Below are 13,184 nucleotides of genomic sequence, written 5' to 3'. Positions count from 1 at the left end.
TAAGCCAGCACCTACTCAGTGAGGAGACTTTAGACAAGACTCCCTAAGGCAGGGGTCTCAAACTCGCGGCCCGCGGGCCATTTGCGGCCCTCGATACAATATTTTGTGGCCCTCGCTGGCAAAAGCTTCCTTATAGTTCGCTTCAGTGCTCCCAAGTAATCCGCTGCATCCCGCCGCTAAATGAGGGCTGCAGAGCCCCCAAATCGCCCGGGGGGCAATCTGCCGGCATTTCCTGGAAGGGGCAGAGCTTTCAGCTTCAGCTCTGCCCCTCCTGACGTCAATCGCCTCACGGATCGCTGCCTCTCCCTGCAGCTCTCTGTGAATGAAGAGGGGCGGGCAGAGGCGGCGATGCGCCGGGATTGTGAAATTCCTTATGTTTCCTTATGTCATGCAAACTAATACGGGGACACACAAATGCCTATAGACCTTCAATACAGGCAGAATTGTTCTTGTATTTAAAAGCTTGTAGATGTCCGTGGCATATGGATACAAAAAACACAGAACACATCTATAAACATTGGCAGCAGTTTAAAGCCTGGTACACACGTGTAATTTTGATTGGCCAATCCAAATTGGATGTGGGTAACAGGCTTAAGGGTTAACATGTTGCAAGTCTACATTTCTTGATGAATATTCCCATTACCACAGATTAGAAATGCTGCGGCCAGGCTAGGAAGGGTGAATGTTGGAGATTAAGTGTCATATAAACGTGGGACTCAGGTCACAATGGGCTGTATTCATAAAACTTCTCATAAATTGCTTATTTATCACCTAATTGATAAAAATAACCTTTCATGACATTTACAAGCAAAATAATCACACAAAGCAAGTTGTTCCTGATTAACTTCATTTCAATATTACTTTCCTTACCCTAATTATATTATAGTTTTGTACTTAGGGAGCTTAAGAATGTAACATTGATAAGGTAAAAACAGAGGAAAACAGGTGAAAAAGCTTTGTGGATCTTACCCAATATGTGGATATGCGCGCAGCGCATGGAAGACCATGTAGAAGGGACTCCTTGTTTTGCAGCCCATACACATTTACTTTTGATGTCTTTCTCTCTTTGTTGTTAGTGCATCTTTTTGATTATTGTTGGCCATCTTGTACCTACATAATGGACTAACCTTTCTTTTATAGACTATGGATTTCCTGAATAGCAACATTCGCCGTGGAATACGAAATTACTATGATGATCTTGACTTCAAAAATATCATGGATTTTGTACAAAAACAGGTGAGCAGCAGCCAATGTTCTGGGAGTGAATGGGAGTGAATGGAAGACACAAAAGGATTGGCCTAGAGTGAGCTTACAATAGCTGACCAACATTTACTAAGGGAGAAAGCAAAGCAAATAAGGATAAAGTCAGGGGCAGTAGAGAGAGGGACAGGGCCGAGCTTACCTGGGCTAGGTGTAGGAAGCTGGGAGCTAGAATGCAGGACCCGCATAGATTCTGAATATAGTTTCAGCGCACAGCAGACCCATTGCTATTACACTGAGAAAGCCATGGAATCTGCCCGGCAACTGAAAGACTGGAGCAGCACATTTACTGTAAACCAGCCCAGCAAGCAACCTCCTGGGTCAGAACCGGTTTATAAGTTGTCAGCCGTCGGTATATTCCTGCTATAATTCAGAAGCTTTCTTTCATACACCCAAAAGGCCTAGTGCAAACAAAGAGCACGTTTCAAAGTGTAGTACTTTTTTAAATCGTTTGTCTACTGTAATCCTATGAGGGTGTTCCCACAATAGCGTTGTGATTTTTTTTTTTTCCAACTGCAAACACATGCATGCAGCATCAATTATTGTGCAAAAACACTCAGCGATTGCAATTTTGCAAAGCAATTTTTGAATGAATGAGGGCTAGCAAGTGCAATTTTCGTGTGCATTAGGGCTAATGAGCAGTTTTGCCAGGCACTAAACTGAATATTTAAATATAACTTTCTTCATAAAGCAGACTCAAATTCTTGCACAGCTCACATTGGGCTCTATTCATAAAACATTTGAGTCGGAAAAAATCGTGGAGGTAAAATACCGCAGCGGTATTTTAGATTTCTGGGTGGTCATTCATAAAAATCTTGCCAGCTGCGATGCAAGTGCGGAGATCTCCCGCTGAAGGCTGGCGGTAAGCTGTCGGAAGGCATGCAGAAACACTTCAGCCGGCAGAGTCCCTCCGTGCACTGCTCTCTCTGGGAGGTCTGTCCCATTCACTTGTATGTAATCCGCAGGCTTCTCGCTACATCCGAGGAAGCGGTATTTCCCGTCCACATACCGCTTCCTCTAATCTTTATGAATGGCCATTTTGTTACTTTTTTCTAGATAAATCTAGAAAAACACTGCAGAAGGCGGAAATTTCTCGCTCTGCTGGGGGATTGTAGATTTTCATGCGGGAACAGCTTTTATGAATGCCCACTTTGCTAAATGGTCGGGAAAGTCAGCTGTTTTGAGCGGAAAACTTGCGGTAAAGTTTTATGAATAGAGCCCATTGAAGTCTTTATTCCACATATACCGGTAATTGTTAAATACAGTGGGTTGCAAAAGTATTCGGCCCCCTTGAAGTTTTCCACATTTTGTCACATTACTGCCACAAACCTGAATCAATTTTATTGGAATTCCACATGAAAGACCAATACAAAGTGGTGTACACGTGAGAAGTGGAACGAAAATCATACATGATTCCAAACATTTTTTACAAATAACTGCAAAGTGGTGTGTGCATAATTATTCGGCCCCCTTTGATCTGAGTGCAGTCAGTTGCCTATAGACATTGCCTGATGAGTGCTAATGACTAAACAGAGTGCACCTGTGTGTAATCTAATGTCAGTACAAATACAGCTGCTCTGTGAGGGCCTCAGAGGTTGTCTAAGAGAATATTGGGAGCAACAACACCGTGAAGTCCAAAGAACACACAAGACAAGTCAGGGATCAAGTTATTGAGAAATTTAAAACAGGCTTAGGCTACAAAAAGATTTCCAAAGCCTTGAACATCCCACGGAGCACTGTTCAAGTGATCATTCAGAAATGGAAGGAGTATGTCACAACTGTAAACCTACCAAGACAAGGCCATCCACCTAAACTCACAGGCCGAACAAGGAGAGCACTGATCAGAAATGCAGTCAAGAGGCCCATGGTATCTCTGGACGAGCTGCAGAGATCTACAGCTCAGGTGGGAGACTCTGTCCATAGGACAAATATTAGTACAAAGTTGGCCTTTATGGAAGAGTGGCAAGAAGAATGGCATTGTTAACCGGTTCAGCGCTGCAGTGCCGAAAATCTCATGCATCCGAGCAACGTTCACCTCCCATTCATTCGCTTATAACTTTATTGCTACTTATCACAATGAATTGATCTATATCTTGTTTTAGGCTTTCTTTGGGTACTACATTTTGCTAAGAATTATTTTTTTCTAAATCCATTTTAACAGGAAGATTAAGAAAGAAATGAAAAAAAATCATTATTTCTCAGTTTTTGGCCATTATAGTTTGAAATTAATATACACTACCGTAATTAAAACCCATGTATTTTATTTGCCCATCTGTCCTGTTAATTACACCATTTAAATGATGTCCCTATCACAATTTATGGTGCCGATATTTCATTTAGAAATAAAGGTGCATTTTTTCAATTTGTGTCCATCACTATTTATAAGCTTATAATTTTAAATAATATAATAACATACTCTCTTGACATGTATATTTAAAAAGTTTAGACCCTTGGGTAACTATTTATGTTGTGCTTTTTTTTTTTTTTTTTTTATCTTTTTTTTTAATAAAATATGTATGTGGGTAATTTTTGGTGTGGGAGGGAAACTGCTTATTTTTTACATGTAAAATAAGCAAATTCTTTAATTAAAAATGTATGTGGGTGCAGTTTACTATTTGGCCACAAGATGGCCACAGTGAGAAAAGTCCTGGATGCGAACGATCTCGCATCCAGGAACCAAAATTCAGAGTTGTTTCCTGGGGGCAGAAATACCACGCTCTCTGGAGAGAAAGCGTCGGTATTTCTGCGGGGAAGTTAGATCGGTGAATGGGAATTATACAACCCATTCACTGATCGGGGGGCTAGCGGCGGGCGGCGGGTGCGCGCGCCCGATCGCGCGCACCATGCATTGAAAGCAGCAGTGCCTTTCTGGACGAGAAAGCTCGTCCAGAAAGGCCGAACTGGTTAACAGAAAGCATAAGTCTGCAGTTTGCCACAAGCCATGTGGGGGACACAGCAACCATGTGGACGAAGGTGCTCTGGTCAGATGAGACCAAAATTGAACTTTTTGGCCAAAATGCAAAACTCTATTAGTGTGGCAGAAAACTAACACTGCACATCACTCTGAACACACCATCCCAACTGTCAAATATGGTGGTGGCAGCATCATGCTCGGGGGTTGCATCTCTTCAGCAGGGACAGGGAAGCTGGTCAGAGTTGATGGGAAGATGGATGGAGCCAAATACAGGGCAAACTTGGAAGAAAGCATCTTAGAGACTGCAAAAGACTTGAGACTGGGGCGAAGGTTCACCTTCCAGCAGGACAATGACCCTAAACATAAAGCATAAAGCCAGTGCAACAATGGAATGGTTTAAAACAAAACATATCTATGTGTTAGAATGGCCCAGTCAAAGTCCAGATCTAAATCCAATCGAGAATCTGTGGCAAGATCTGAAAACTGCTGTTCACAAACGCTGTCCATCTAATCTGACTGAGCTGGAGCTGTTTTGCAAAGAATGGGCAAGGATTTCAGTCTCTAGATGTGCAAAGCTGGTAGAGACACACCCTAAAACAGTGTTTCTCAACATTTTATCGGTGTGTACCCCTTTTAAAACCCTGTACTCACCAAGTACCCCCTAGCATAGTAAACATTATCAGAACTACCCCTTGATAAATATATATAAAATCCTAATACATGATAATTGGTTCTAAACAATTCCCAAGCATTTACTATTGCTTTTAATTAGCTAAAATACGAATTTGGTGTTGTTTACATGCGATTTATCATTTTCTAAAACTCTAAATTTGTTATTCTTGGTTAAGTATATCAAGCCAGAGTACCCCCTGGAACCATCAGAAGTACCCCCTGGGGTACGCGTACCACACGTTGAGAACCTAGGCCCTAAAAGACTGGCAGCTGTAATTGCAGAAAAAGGTGGTTCTACAAAGTATTGACTCAGGGGGCTGAATAATTATGCACTCCCCACTTTGCAGTTAGTGATTTGTAAAACATGTTTGGAATGATGTATGATTTTCGATCCACTTCTCACGTGTACACCACTTTGTATTGGTCTTTCACATGGAATTCCAATAAAATTGATGCATGTTTGTGGCAGTAATGTGACAAAATGTGGGGCCGAATACTTTTGCAACCCACTGTACATTTACTTCTCTGTGTTTAGGCAGATCAATGTATCAGCATCTGTGATTAGACAGCAGGAGAACTCTGCCTATGTAGCTCTCCTCTTAGTGAATACAGAGCCTCAGGCTCCTTTCACATCTAACAACGCGTGCAGGAGCTGTTCTCCTGCACGCATTGACTAGCCTGCGGCTGTTGTCGGGCATCTGCGGTGCGACGCTGAGTAGCGGCGGTAGTATCAAGTTAACCCGACGGGGAAACGCCGATTCCCGACGACAAAATGCTCCCCGGTGCGTCGTACCGCAATGAATCAAAACGCAGCGTCGGGTGTGAAAGGTAAAATGAAAGTCTATGGACTTTCCTTATATCTTGGTTAACGCAAAGTATAGACTTTGTGTTAAAACGCTGAAAAAGGGCTCTGGTGTGAAAGAGCCCTTAGCCCTTTCAGTGCCTTCTGGAAAAGTCAAGCAAAGTAAAACAGTTGTTTTTTTTCAGGATATCCATAAATAGTAATTACATACAAGTGGTGTTCTGCCAGAACGAGAGTTTAAAGGACACCCGAGGCGAAAATAAACTGATAAAATAAACGGTTGTAATGATCTTCCTTCTCCTAAAAATCACTTAAGATATTCCACAGATTTATTTTATGTTTAAATCTGCTTTTTAAGTTTTAACTGTTTTATTGTTTTTGCTCAATGACACATTCATTGAAGTATGCCAGAGCTAAAATCTGTGAACTACTGAACCTTTTTATCTCTTTCCTCCTCTCAGAAGTCATTTTCTGCTAGGAAAGTGTTTTATAGTTGGAATTTCTTATCAGTGAGGGTCACAATGTAGTCACTTACATACCTGATATTCAACTCTTTCAGGCAGAGAAAGAAAAAAAGGAACACAGCATAGTTATTTGTGTGCTAGGCACTGTACATACACATGTCTATCTCATTATGTCACGTCACCACGGGTATTCTTTAATAACCCCTTATTGACTTCTCCCTTGAATTTCTGGACTATCATTGTTAAAGAGGAGCTGTTAGGTATAGGGTCTCAGAGAAAAAAAAAACACATATATCAGTAGCTAAACATTGGCTGTACTTAAATTACATATGCATTTCACTGTCCACGTTTGGATTTCACAGAATTTTTATATAGTATATGCAGAGAATGATGCTCCTGACAGCTCATGGCAGGTTCCATGTTTGTCTGTCTCCTATGAAGCCAATTGTGTCGTCATGTCCTCCCTGCTTCCTGATGATTCCACTCACAAAAAAGATAGTAATGGACAACACTACTGTGCAGTGAATATTAATTATCCATGTGGCTAGGAACAATAGCGGACTCTTGCAGTATACTCTGCCCTGTGATTTTTCAGTGCTGTGAGCTGGGCTGCATTACAAGCTGCTGTAATATGAGCCTGTAACTTCTCACTAGCAGCCGAGGGGAGGACCCAAGGTGGGGAGAAGTAGCCCCCAGAATGCTTTGCAGTATGTTATGCGGCCTCTCGTACATTTAAGAGCTTGGGAATAACAGCCTTGCTGTTCAGCACACATCAAAAGTAAGAGAGATTTTTAACTTCAGTATTGCCTTTTTGGCTTCCTTCTAAACTGTGTAACAGAGGAGAATAGAGGTTTAAATTAGCTTTTGCAGCCTGACAGTTACTCTTTAAGAGGTGAAAATAAGCTGATGAGAAAAACAATGTTATCAATCCTTCTTCTCCTAAAAATGCATTTTTTAGATCTCCCACAGTTTTATTTTGTATTTAAATCTAGTTTTAAAGTTTTTACTATTTCATGGTATCTGCTCAATGACACCTTCATTGAAGTATGCTAGAGCTCAAATCTATGAATTATTGACCCTTTTTTATCTCTTTTTCTGCTCCAGGAAGCCATTCACTGTCAGAAAAATATTTTATGGCAGTAATTACTAATCATGAGGGTCATGCTATAGTCTGACCCAGTCCGACCTGGATAGAAACTTGCATATTTGATATTTAGCTCTTTCAGGCAGAGAAAAAAAAAAAACACAGCCTAGTTATTTGTATGCTTGGCACTATGCATACACGTCTATCTCATCATGTGACATGTTGCCTCAGTTGTCCTTTAAGTTAAAAAAAAAAAAAAAAAAAAAAATTCGCCTATGGAGTACTCTCGAAAATGGGCGTTTCCATACCGAGCATGCACGAGCGTGCTCTCTTGCGCTCACCCATGCGCAGTACAGAGCCACCAGTCTTCGGTAGCACTCGGGCTCCCAAAGACATCTGAAGCCTCCTGCGGCAGGGGAGTCAAACCGGGGAGTCAGCGCTGGAACACGGGGACCGTGAAAGGAGCAGGAAGTCTCTATAGGACCCAGAGGCTTCCCTCTCCATAGGTGAGTATTTGCGTGTTTTTTTTTTTTAAGCTTTAACATTCGCTTTAACTAACCTCTCTAGGTAGCTATTGCTTTTACTTAACTATATGCTATCCCTTTTCCGGCCTCTTACACTCATATTTGCTTTTTTTTTTCGTTGTGTGTGTGTTTGTTTTGTTTTTTCTTGAAAAATAAGACAAGTGCAGCCCAATGTAAAACTTACATTTTTTTCATTGTTACTTCCAGTTCAAGTGTTGTGGCGGAGAGGAGTTTATGGACTGGGAGAAGAATGAGTATCACTCCTGTACGTCTCCGGGGCCGCTTGCGTGTGGCGTCCCCTACACCTGCTGCTTGACTAACAAGGTGAGGATACAGACTGAGGCCTCTATCAGATTCTCTAAGCTGAGTCCTACCGCATGTTCAGTGGGGCTTCGTAGTTTCTGAGCCCTTCCATTTTCAATACATACGCATAGATATGACCTAAAATCTGATTTCTTTTTCATGCAAGTCCTTAAATCAGATAATGTGGACTTTTTTTCAAAGAAAACCTGAGAGGGATATGGAGGCTGCCATGTTTATTTCTTTTTATGCTGTACCAGTTGATTGGCAGTCCTGCTGATCTCTTTGGCTGCAGTAGTGTCTGAATCTCACACATGAAACAAGCATGCCGCTAATCTTGTCAGATTTTTGTCAGAAACCTCTGATCTACATGCTTCTTCAGGGTCTATTGCTAAAAGTGTTAGAAGCAGTGTATCCACAGGGCAGCCAGGCAATGTGCATTTATTTATTTATTGTATTTATAAAGCACCAACATATTACGCAGCGCTGAACATTAATTTAGGTTACAGACAATATTTAGGGGTGACATACAGCAATATGACAATACAGGAATACAAGAAAACCAGATCACACACCATAGTATGTGTACCAGGTAATGCTTAGTCAGTCACTGGATGGAGCATGGAGATTAGGCAAGTTAGGTTCACTCAGATGCATAGCATGGGTTCACAGTAATGGAGGTGCAAGATCAGGTAGGACACAAAAGGAGGAGGACCCTGCCCAAAGGCTACAATCTAGAGGGAGAGGTAAGGACACGAATGGTAGGGGACCAGAGTTCAGCTGTAGGTTTAGAGCACTTGTGAGGGGTAGTAGGCCAGAGTGAAAAGGTGAGTTTTGAGGGCTTTCTTGAAGATGTTGAAGGAGGGGGCTGCCCTAATGGGTGGAGGTAGGGAGTTCCATAGTGTTGGAGCAGCTCTTGAGAAGTCCTGGAGGCGTGCATGGGACTGGGTGATGCGGGGGGCGGTTAGGCGAAGTTCATTGGAAGAGCGGAGTGAGCGGCTAGGTGTGTACCTCTGAGTAAGATCAGAAATGTAGTGCATTATTTATTATGAAATAAATATGGCAACCTCCATATCCCTCTCACTTCAGTTGACCTTTAGGCCCCTTTTACACATGTGGCCTGAATCACCCTATGTTAGGATTCCCCACCGCATCCCCGCTGTAAGGGCAATGTAAGTCTATGGAGACTTACACACTTGACGCAGTGCGCTGGAAGTATCCAAACCGCCTCCTTCCTAACGCAAAGTCTGCAGCTCTTTGCCGCAAGATCCGTGCCTACCGCAAGTAAATGGGCGACGTAGTAAGTGTAAACGGGAGAGTGGTGCAGCACGCCTGCGCAGACCGACCGGCATTCCAGTGTTGTACTTCTGGACGTCACTGAGTGGGGGGTGGCGCTATGTATATGACCCTGGTGGCGCAGGGTCATATGAAGGCTGGTTTCTTCAGCCTAAAGGAGGAACCGTAATGACCTTTAAGCTCCTTGGCGGTAATTCCGAGCTAGGGTCGGGGCAGAAAACCGCAGCTAAGAGCGGTAATCCTGACCTGTGCTCGGGGTAGTCGCCGAAGGCTGTGTGCAGAGCAATGCGCGCAGTGGGCGTTTCTACATACCTCTCGGGGATCTTGACGTCGGCCACCATTCTTCTTCCTCTCCTCCAAGGCCCTGCTTCCTCCTGGTGAGATCGCAATCTCACTTTAGAGTTGCAGCGCCACCCAGAGGATGGAGGGAAAACTGCAGCGCTGGAGCCAGGGAGGTAAGTGGTTGTGGAGCTGCTGCAGATCTTCCTGGCACATGAACAGTTGCTAGGCAAGCATAAGCGACATTTCGGAGGTAAATACTTCCCTTTTTCAAGCTCTGTCAGTGTGAAAAAGGAGGTATTTACCTCCGAAACATCGCTTATGCTTGCCTAGCAATTGTTCATGTGTCTATAATAAAGAGCATTAATACGTTAATGGATAGTGCCGATCCTTACTTTCTTTGTATACAGTGAGGCCCCGAGTGCTGCGGGACCCAGTGACCTTGGCACATCACTTGAAGCTTACAGGAGAGCTGTCTACACTACTTCTGGTTGCAGATCTCCCTGGCAGCATGATTTTTTTTTCTCCAGGTTTTAGGGTCTGAAAGGGTACCAAAAAAATACACCGCTTTTATACCCTAAAATGGGCCCTGGATACCTGAAGGACTTGTTGCAACTGCATCACACCCCCACAATCTTAGATCAAAAGGATGTAACACCATGGTCACTCCCAGAGGCCACCTCAAAACCTTTGGAGACAGAGCCTTTTGTCATGCTGCCCCTACACTTTGGAACTCCCTGCCACACCCAATCAGGACAGATCCATCCCTGGAAGCATTTAAGTCTAAACTGAAAACCCACCTCTTCAGTCTGGCATTCGTGAACATCTGACTATCTCCTCTGTAACACAACCCAGCCTGCAACCCTGTATTAATCTGAGACACAACTATGCGCTTTGAGTCCTATGGGAGAAAAGCGCTTTACAAATGTTTATTGTATTGTATAAAATCCGGAAGGAATCATAAAGCCAAGGGGGTTAATAGAAGATTCAGGATCCATTTTTACGTTATTTATGCTGCTGAAACCGGGATAAGTTTCCCATATGTACAGTATATATTGCTGTATATTCGTATGTAACCCAGCCCTCCCTGGGATGATGTCCTGCAGTGTTCTGCCCCAGAGAACTCTGTCAAGTGAGCATGACCTGATCTCCCAAAAGACAACATGATCAGCCAACAGTAAAGATGGCAGCATCACTGATAAATGTCAAGTTACCCTGACAAGAATTGCAGCAAAGGCTCTTTACTTACCTGGGGCTTTCTCCAGCCCCTTGTAGTCCATCTGCTCCCTTGGTGTCTGTCCGGAAAGTCTAAGGTTAGAGTAGGCACAGCATCAGGGTTCCAGGGTGCTAGATAAAGTGGTATAGGCAGTACCACTAGTCAAACGCAAGTAGCAAGTATTATCAGAACACCAATTTGCAGTTCCAAGCTCACTCTTTATTGTGCCTGCCAGTCTCCACAGAAAGTCCAACAATTGTTTAGGGGGCCTCACAGAGTCCACCAAACCACATGCCTTGACAAAGGGGGACCTTGCGAGGCCCTGGAAACAATTGTTGGACTTTCTGTGGAGACTGGCACACTAGTGTGCTGTGAACTGCAAATTGGTGTGCTTGATAATACTTGCTACTTGGTGTCTGTCTGGTTCCCTCCATTGCACCACTGTGAAGTCCACAAACCGACCATGCTCCAGTAGCCAGGGGCATTGTGCACACGCAGTTACACCCTTAGTGAACTGGGCATGTCCAAAGGCTCACGGCTACAGTAGCGTGGCCCGGATTGTGCACACGCAGTAGTCAGCGACTCAGCCAAGTCACAGACTTTACAGGACTAACAGCGGCCCAACCAAGGGGGACCGGAAGGATGGTGAGGGAGCTTACTGACTACAAGGGGCGCCCCAGGTAAGTATAAATCCTTTGCCACAATTCATCTACAGGTTTACTTTAACAATGTACACTGGGGCATGGTAACATTTTACAGAGGGCAAACATAGGGATTACATAAATTCTGGACAAATCTCAATGTTCCCCAGGCTCCTTTAGCCGGGAGCTCCACCCAGCTGATTTTGTTGAGCACCCGGCTGTCATCGGCTCGCCTCCTGCTCTTCCTCTTATGCTGTAAGCAAAGTTGCTCCGGCCCTGCATTCCCCCATCCCTCCCCACCCAGCTACTTATTAGTGGAAAAAAAATTCTGGGGAGAATACTGCTCCTTTGTTCAGACAGGCACACACTACTACTAAGCTATGTTGTGAAGATCCACAAATAAGACCAGGTTTTCCAAGCAACCACTCCATTATAACCCCATTGATTGAAACAAGACACCAGTCTGCTGCAACAGATCTACTGCTAAAAATAGCAGATTGTTGTTTCTTATTCAGTGCAAATGTATGGAGCTTCAACTTATCCCTGGTTTGATTAGAGCTGGGTCTGGGGCCCACTAGAATGATTACAGCAGCGTTTTGGGATCGCCAGTCAGGCAATTAAAAAAGTTAAAATCACTTACTTTTCTGGTTGATAAATTATCATTCCCCAGTTTACATGACTTATTTGGTACACAAAAGAGAAGTTGCAGGGCATGCTGGGTTGTCTTTTTTACTTCTCTACTTCCCCTCATACTTAACTAATGCAGCCTGATTGGCTGAAGCCTCTTTCCCTCCTGTTTTCCCCTCCCACACCTCTGTTCCTCTCTGACTGGCCAAAATTTCTCAGGCTGAAACAATGCACTTTCTATAGTGAAGAGCGGGCAAATCAGGCAGAGGAGACTAAGGGAAGATATTACATCACGACTGGCTTCAAAATAGCCAGAGTACATATGGAAACTGTCTAGAATAGGATTCTCTACTTTTTCCTTTATAAAATTCACAGGAATCGTAACGTGGACAGTGCAATACATTTGTTATGTAATGTAAGTAGAGCAAGTATTTATCTACTTCTATATTTGTTTTTTTTTCCTGAGATAGTATGGCTGACAGCTCCTCTTTAAAGAGGAACTTCAGCCTAAACAAACATACTGTCATTAAGTTACATTAGTTATGTTAATTAAAATAGATGGGTAATATAATCTCTTACCCACCCTGTTTTAAAAGAACAGGCAAGTGTTTGTGATTTCATGGGGGCAGCCATCTTTTTGGCTGAAAGGAGATGACAGGGAGCATGAGACACAGTTCCAACTGTCCTGTGTCCTGATCACCCCTCCCAGCTGCACGCGCTAGGCTTCAAATCTCAAATTCAAAATACAAAATCAAAAACAAATTTGCACCAAAACAGAACAAGAACAAAAACATCAGAAATCCCATCATTCTTTGCACCGCCTCGGGAAAAATACCAGAGCAGTTTTCTTTGGTGGGGCGGAGCTTAGCTTCTGTGCAGCTAAAAATGAGCCTTGGGTAAGAAAAACAACGTTCTGATGCTGTGAAACTGTTAAACACCAAGCCTTTTCAGTGCTGCTGAGCAGATTTTTAGTCTGGAGGTTCACGTTAAGTTACGTACACACATACCATTGCTTTTGCCCATCAGGATCAATTTCGGTGCTACGGTGCACATATGTGTTACTCTGCTATGGCATAGCTATGCATACTGTTGCTATAAGATGGTA

At 43.3% G+C, this 13,184-nt stretch overlaps 2 protein-coding genes across 4 annotated transcripts in view; one reads left to right on the top strand and one right to left on the bottom strand.

Moving 5' to 3' along the window:
* Nucleotides 1–13,184, bottom strand: part of MAP4K1 (mitogen-activated protein kinase kinase kinase kinase 1) — a 241,426-nt gene that overhangs the window by 204,389 nt on the left and 23,853 nt on the right. The window lies entirely within an intron of this gene.
* The window catches only part of LOC137528855 (tetraspanin-15-like), a 65,046-nt gene that overhangs the window by 41,561 nt on the left and 10,301 nt on the right, over nt 1–13,184 (top strand). The window contains exons 4-5 of the mRNA XM_068250543.1: nt 1,141–1,236; nt 7,928–8,044. Of these exons, the coding sequence (XP_068106644.1) occupies nt 1,141–1,236; nt 7,928–8,044 (213 nt within the window). The remainder of the gene's footprint in view (nt 1–1,140; nt 1,237–7,927; nt 8,045–13,184) is intronic.

This window comes from Hyperolius riggenbachi, chromosome 8 (genome assembly GCF_040937935.1).
Source record: "Hyperolius riggenbachi isolate aHypRig1 chromosome 8, aHypRig1.pri, whole genome shotgun sequence".
Lineage (NCBI taxonomy): Eukaryota > Metazoa > Chordata > Amphibia > Anura > Hyperoliidae > Hyperolius > Hyperolius riggenbachi.
The sequence above is the reverse complement of the archived record's forward strand: the minus strand, read 5'-3'. Positions and strand labels throughout refer to the sequence as shown.